This window comes from Pinus tabuliformis, chromosome 1_1, assembly GCF_031772625.1.
Source record: "Pinus tabuliformis cultivar Carrire ecotype Pingquan chromosome 1_1, CPIR1, whole genome shotgun sequence".
In the NCBI taxonomy this organism is placed as follows: domain Eukaryota; kingdom Viridiplantae; phylum Streptophyta; class Pinopsida; order Pinales; family Pinaceae; genus Pinus; species Pinus tabuliformis.
In genome coordinates, this window is record NC_142297.1 from 936,540,583 (window position 1) to 936,547,841 (window position 7,259).

At 40.0% G+C, this 7,259-nt stretch overlaps 1 protein-coding gene across 1 annotated transcript; it reads right to left on the reverse strand.

Moving 5' to 3' along the window:
* Positions 1-4,722: 4,722 nt before the first annotated feature.
* On the reverse strand, positions 4,723-5,901 carry LOC149217541 (uncharacterized). Its single transcript, XM_089390266.1, has one exon. The coding sequence runs from the start codon at positions 5,899-5,901 to the stop codon at positions 4,723-4,725; it is 1,179 nt and encodes a 392-aa protein (XP_089246392.1).
* Positions 5,902-7,259: the final 1,358 nt, after the last annotated feature.

Here is a 7,259-nt window from a genome sequence, read left to right on the forward strand (position 1 = left end):
CCGAATATTTCACAAACAGAACTTTATATGAGATGACATACCTTGATCAACAGCGGAAGATGTAATGGCTGCCATCTACCTTGATCTGACTCCTGACTGTTCCTCTTCTTCAGAATTCGGTTTCTCTCCTCTTGCCCTCACTTTCTTCATGTGCTTCTTGATGGAGAAGAATGCAACTCTTGTGTGTGGGAGAGAGAGGACCCAATCCTTTATATATTATTTAACTCTAATCTGGTACGTCCATCATATACCAATTCAACGCTTAAGATCTAATGCTTTAGATTAGAAACTGCTTTAGGATAAAATCTAAATGCTTTAAGATTAGATCGGGTCACATTAAGATTAGAAACTGCTTTAACGTTAAAAAGCAATGAGCCTTTTGCTGTTTCTAATAGCAGTTTCTAACATTATTATTAAAAATTTATTTATAAAATGGGATTGGTTTATTAAGTGAATATCAGTGTAGGGATAAAATCTGTTTTCATTTTAACATAATATAATGCGAGTAACTTCAAACAAAAAAAAATATAATTTTACTTGGTAAACACCTAAATAAATTTAAAATACAATTTTACACAATAAACACCAGTATACATGCTCCACAATAAATTTAATAAATTAAATAATTAATAATTAGAAAAAAATTCAAAATTAAGAGTCTAATTTCTTTATTTGTTTTGTTAATTTTTTCTCCGAAGTCATTGAAGAGTCGTTAGTTTGATCAGAAACCAAAAAGCCATCGCGATTAAATATGCAATTTTTTAAAGCATCGTCTACCTACTCGATTTCTGGAAGGCGTGCAATGGGCGTTTTTATATTCGAACAAACTTCCATCGTCGGCATTATAATCTTGCAATTATTATAATTGATTACTAAGAGTTTCAATTATAATAATTTATAACTGAGACAATGTTTATTTATAATTAAAGTTTTAAATTTGATTTTAATTTTTTATTATAATTTTCAAGTTTTTATAAAATTTTATATTTTATTATTATTAAAAATTTATCTATAAATGAGATTGGTGTATTGATTGAATATCAGTATAGATTCATCTTAATTGTGACTTTATCCAGTTTTAGGAAGGATAAAATCTGTTTTCATTTTAAAAGAAATTTGTTTCTTTAAAAATTTGATTTCTCTCAACCTTCAGTAGATGTTAGAATGAATCTAAGTTAATTTAATTATTAATTATAATTATAATAATTATTAATTATTAATTTTCTCTTGTTCATGTTGCAGCTCAGGTTTTGGCCACTTTAAATCTCCTTCTATAAGGATAACAAGTGAATAATCAATGCAGGGTCGTAGCTATAGAAGTTGACCACTCATACTCTCATATCCCTCCTAGAAGTTGACCACTCATACTCTCATATCCCTCCGCATATTTTAATCGAGCATCCCTTGCTAGGGTGAATGTGGGGGGAGCTATTTTATTTTTTTCCGAAGAAAAAAGTAGAACTTTTTATTAAGCAAATAAAAAGTTACATTCTGTAAGATCTGTGAACATGTCTAGAGGCTCATTTGTTTGCTGTTTTGATACTTCTGTGAGCAATAACCAAAAATATCAGTCCTCTGTGACTGATTGGTATATGTCCTGTTAACTTTCTGAGAAGAGAAACTAGCTAGTCTACCTCCCTTCAGGAGGTTTTAGTTCACTTTATACAAAGCATACATTAGGGTCTCCTTCAGAGAAGGAAAACAACCCTTTACATGATTGTAACATAATAATAAAAACTTTTTTTACAGCTGAAAATTTCAAAAGAGTTTTTGAGTTTCTGTTTTGTGGTGCTCAGAATATTTACATATATAAAAAGAAGGAAAAAACAGTAGCATATATATCATTGTGCCATGAAACAAACAAAAAACGAAAGTAGAAGGTACGAGCCTCGATCACTGTGGTGGAGCAAAAGGGGGCTGATGAGAAGTGTATGTTTGCCCCTGTCTGAGTTCTTCTATGGACCAGCTGCCCATATCTTGTTGTAAACCAGCCTTAGAAAGCTGGTCTGCTTCCTCGTTTTTGTCCCTGTAAATATGGCAGATGGTAAAGCTGTTAAAAGAAGACTTTAAAAGCAAAATTTCATCTAAAAGAGTCTTCAGAATCTGATTTTGACATGAAGCATTTCCATTGACCCATTTTATGACATTCATGGAGTCACCAAAAATTTGAACTGTGAAGATATTTCTTTTCAGTAGCCAGCAAAGGAGAAGGCGCAAGGCAGACAGCTCAGCATAGTTATTTGTTCCGGGTCCCAGAACAACAGAAGGTTTTAGGGAGTGGTCAGGATTCAGATGTATACACAGTCCTGCTCCAGCCTTATTATTCTGTGATGCCCCGTCAAAAAAAGCCCATGGAGTGCCCTCCTGTATAGTAACAGGTTTTTGCTGAGGATGAGGATTTTTTACATCAGGGATCGGGATGGCAGAGTAAATGGCAGCACAATTGATGGCTATGGCGGAGGAGGGGGTGTCCTTGTCTTGGAACAAGCTTTTGTTTCTCGCTAGACATATACCCCAAAAGAAAATAAGGGGTAGGTTTCTCGTGTTACCCTCCGGGTAGTTCTGCCACCATTTCCTCCAAGCTTCTTCCAATGAATCTAACCCCCACGGTGCATTTACATTGAGCAAAGATGTTATCTCCCCCCAGATTTTTAATGAGACTGCACAAGAAGTAAAGAGATGACTAATTGATTCCTCTTCTACTTTGCATAGAGGACACCTCCCAGGCCCAACTAAATATCTGGCTTGCAGAATGTCCCATGTTGGGACTTTTCTTTTTAGCATGCACCAAAGGAAAATCCTGGCCTTTGCTGGGCATTTTAACTTCCATATATTTTTTGACCACCATTCTGGAATACTCCACCCTTTCCTTTTCATTAAGAAGGTATATCCATCTTTTGGGGAATATTCACCTGTTTTCCCTTGAGCCCAAATCAGCTTATCAGGTTCGTTTTTAAGCCTGATATTAGAACGGTGAAGTTCTTGAATGTACAAACCCCATTCATTCTTCCATCTGATGTTTATTCCTAATTCTTCATCGTTTTTCCAAGCCTGTCCCCATATAGTAGAGTGGCCAACTTTCTCCACCTGGTTTAAAGTATAAATGCCTTTACTATCAAGATGTCTGAGAAGGCCAGGTGACAAGGCAAAAGCTTCAGTGCATCCTACCCAGGGGTCCCTGCCAATTCTAATATGACTTCCATCACCCACCTTCCAAGCCAGGCCTTGTTCAATCACCGAGAAGGCCTCCACCGTGGCCTTCCAAATGACTGAGATGTTCTTCACTTTCTTTTCCTGGCTCCGAATCCATTCTTCCAAAGGAACTGGGTCAATATACTTTCTCTTTACCACCCTTGTCCATAAGTTCTCCATCGAAATTAATCTCCAGCCTGATTTGGCTGCCAAGGACAGGCTGAACTCAGGAAGCCTTTTCAGTCCCCATCCTCCCCATTCTTTCGGTCTAGCCAACTTATCCCATGCTACCCAGGGAAGGATTGAATTTTCTTTTGATCCTGCCCATAAAAATCTACTGCAAATCCTCCTGATTTTCTCCATCACTCCCTTGGGGACCCAAGTTAAAGCAGCCCAGTAAACTGGGATGGCTAACAGGACAGATTTGATGAGGGTCAGTCTGCCTGCTCTAGATAGCCATCTGAAACTCCAATGGGTAATTCTAGCTTCTATCTTTGCTATGAGCCAGTTCCAATATTCTTTCTTATATGCAGCCGGCTTTAGCCAAAACCCCAAATATTTGAAAGGAGAGTCCAATGGTTGATAGTGGAAGGGAAAGAGATTTGCCATCACAGATCCTTCTCTTCTGTCAAAATCTGCCACACAGACTTGAGATTTTCTAGAATTTATCTGCATTCCAGTAGCTTTCAAAAATAGATCAAAAATGCTTTTGAACTCCTTAAGCTCGTTATATGATCCATTAGTAAAAATCAAAATGTCATCAACAAAAAGCAAATGAGTGATGAAAAGATTTATTGCTACCTCTATACCTTTTACCTTCTCCTCTCTTCTGGCTTGGTGAATCAATCTGCTTAGCCCCTCTGCCACAAGAAGAAACAGGAGAGGAGATAAGGGACATCCTTGCCTTAGACCTCTTTGGCTTTGGAAAAAAGGGGAGGCTGCTCCATTGATCAGAACAACAAAACTGACATTTGTAATACAGCCCATTATCCAACTGATGAAAGAATAGTTGAAACCCAAGTGAGTAAGCAGCATCCGGAGATAGAGCCAGTTGATTCGATCATATGCTTTGGAGAGATCTATTTTAATGACCGCGCCCTTGTTTTTCTTTTGTCTGACACTGTGAATTACCTCCTAGGCTACTCCAATGGCTTCATGAATTTGTCTTCCATCCAAAAAACCAAATTGTTCCATCGAGATGTTCTTAGATAGGATAGGAACAATTCTAAGAGCAATCACCTTAGCAATGATTTTATATATACAGTTGCACAAAGAGATCGGTCTGAAGTCTTCAAAGGTCTCTGGATCATCCTTTTTTGGAGTGAGAGCTATAAAGGTTGAATTAAAAGGCCTGTAGATCTCTCCTTTCTGTCTTGACTCTTCTACTACATCAGTGATTTCAGAGCCTATTAAGTCAAAAAAAGAGAGGAATAGTTCAATAGTCCAACCATCAGGGCCAGGGCTTTTTTCTTTTGCCATGATTTTCATCGCTGCTTCAACCTCCTCCTTTGAGACAGGGATTGAGAGATCTTATGCTTCTTCCTCCTCGACAAATCTTGGGAAACATTGAGCTGTTCTTATGACTTCTGCAATGGTGGCCTCTCCCGAGTCTGAAAAAATTCTCTGAAAATGTCTCTGTCCTAGACCAGAGAGGCCTAAAAAAGAGCTGACCACCCTACCTTCTTCATCTTTAAGGCTCCAAATAGTGTTTATCGATTTTCTTCCTTTTGCATAGTTGTGAAAAAAGCTAGTATTTTCATCTCCTGATTTTAACCATATTGCCCTGCTCTTGAGCCTCCATTCTTCTTCTTTGTCCAAGAGTATTTTGTTTTGAAGCTTCTCCAGGTGGAGGATTCTATCCTTTGACACCTGCGAGACATAACCGTCCACCTCAATGCTCTCCAATTTCTTTAACTCCTCCCTGATTCTAAAAAGCTCTGCATTCTGTTTCAACTTCCTGTCCTTAGCCCATGCTATTGTCGCTTTCTTCAACCTTTTAAGATTCTCCATAAACAGGAAACTTTTGTCCTCTCTTGCATTTCTGTCCGGATGTATCCATGTTGCCTTAAAAAGGTTGTTGAATGAAGGATCTTGAAGCCAGGAAGAATTGAACTTAAAGGGTGCAGGAGGCTTTTGTGGAGGGAAAAAGAGATCCAAAAAGATAGGGAAGTGATCTGAGTTACCAACCTCCTCGACCCATTGCCTGAGAATAGGAGTCTTTGATATAAGGTCCTCAGATAGAAGAAAACGATCTAATCTTTTGGCTATCCGATCCTCCCCTGCTCTCCTGTTCCTCCATGTAGGCTTGAGTTTAATCGGGGAGGGATCTGTAAGGTTGTTATCCAGAAGTAAATTGAGGAAAAATTCCGACAAAGGGTCTTCCCTAGCCGAAGGACCCCATGCCTCAGCTCTTCCAATTGAGAAGTTTAGGTCTCCCCCCACAATCATCAGAGAAGACTTCATCAAAGAAGTCGCCATCAGATCATTCCAGAAAATCTCCCTTCCTTGGCAAGGGCCATAGATGTTTACAATAGTAAAAGGGTGGGAAAAATCAGGGGAAATGACCTCCATGCCCATTACTTGCTTCGTCCCCCATTGATTAATGACCTTAATTCTCCCTTCTTTAAAACCAAAATTTGCAAGACCCCCCGAGTGGCCTGATGAGTCTGTTGCTGTAAAGGTCCATCCTGGGAGAAGAGCCTTTAGCATGGTCTCTACCTCGGGTCCTTTTCCCAAGGTTTCTTGAAGGAAAAGGATGTCAGCTTTTGAATTAAGGAGCCATTCTTTCAGGGCCAATTTTTTAGGCTTATTGGTCAAACCTCTACAATTCCATGAGGACAAAATCATTTGATAACAGATTCAGGGGTCTGCACTGCTCTAAGAACCCCAGTGATAGAGTGTTGTTTACCATTCGCTACATCCATCTTGGCTTTAAGTTTTGCCTTAGAAAGGTCCTATTTTCTACCTCTCTTGTTTTTGGCAGAGACCTGAGAGGATGACTTACCTAAACCTCCAACTACACCAGGCAAAACTGACTTTCCTCCCATAGATCTAAGGTTATAGGGGCACGGAGTGTGAGGGACCAGGGGGGCAAGTGGAGGCCACATATCTTCACAGTTCAAATCAAGGGACGGCATAGCAACCGAAATAGAATCTATATCAGGGGATGTCTTCGCAGGTTCATTATTCACATTTAATCCTTTATTATGTGAGGGCGATATTACCGGCGAAATGTTCATAGAAACTGAAATATGCTCAGGGACTTGAAAAGAAGAGAGAGGAGGTCCTGAACACATACCCTTATCCGGATCGTCGATTGGGTTTTGATCTGCAGGTGCATCCGTTGCAATTTCCTCCACTGCTTCCGACGGATGCGGTTCAGGGTTCATTGCCGCCTCTTGGGTCAGGGGTACTTCGGCCGCTGGCTCAGACTGAATCCCCTCGACCTCCATTTCTTCTGATTTCTGCTTTGCCGTACCTTCATTCTCCTGGGTAGCTTGAAATTGATTGAAAACAGGATCTCTGAAAACTGGAGTCCTCCGAAAACGTCTTCTTCTCCTGAATAACGGGCAATCCTTTGCCAGATGGCCGTATTCATGGCAGCGATGGCACCTAAAGGGCAAGTGCTCGTAATCCAAAATCTGTTCGAACACATATTCTTTATATTGCAGATTAATTTTTTGTGCAAGACCTCTGCTCGGATTAAGGCATACCAGAATACGGGCCATCGCTCTGTTCTTCGTCTCCAGAAAAGACATGTCTGCTTCCAAGAAGGTTCCCAATCTGTTACCGATGGATTTGAACACAGCTTCTGTCCATAAGAAAGATGGGAGACCCGGGGCTCTTACCCATACAGGGAACTCGTCCGTTCTCTCCTTGATAGCATCGAAAAGGGGGGTCCATTTCTTCAGCAGTAACGGAATGTTCCCTATGATCCAGTTCCGTTCAAGCACCCACTCTGCCGCCTCCTTATCCTCGAATCGAAGCATAAACCACCCTTTTGCTAAGCATTGAGCCTCGAACTGAAGAGGCCTTTCAGAAACGAAACGTTGTTCCCCCCAAGCTTG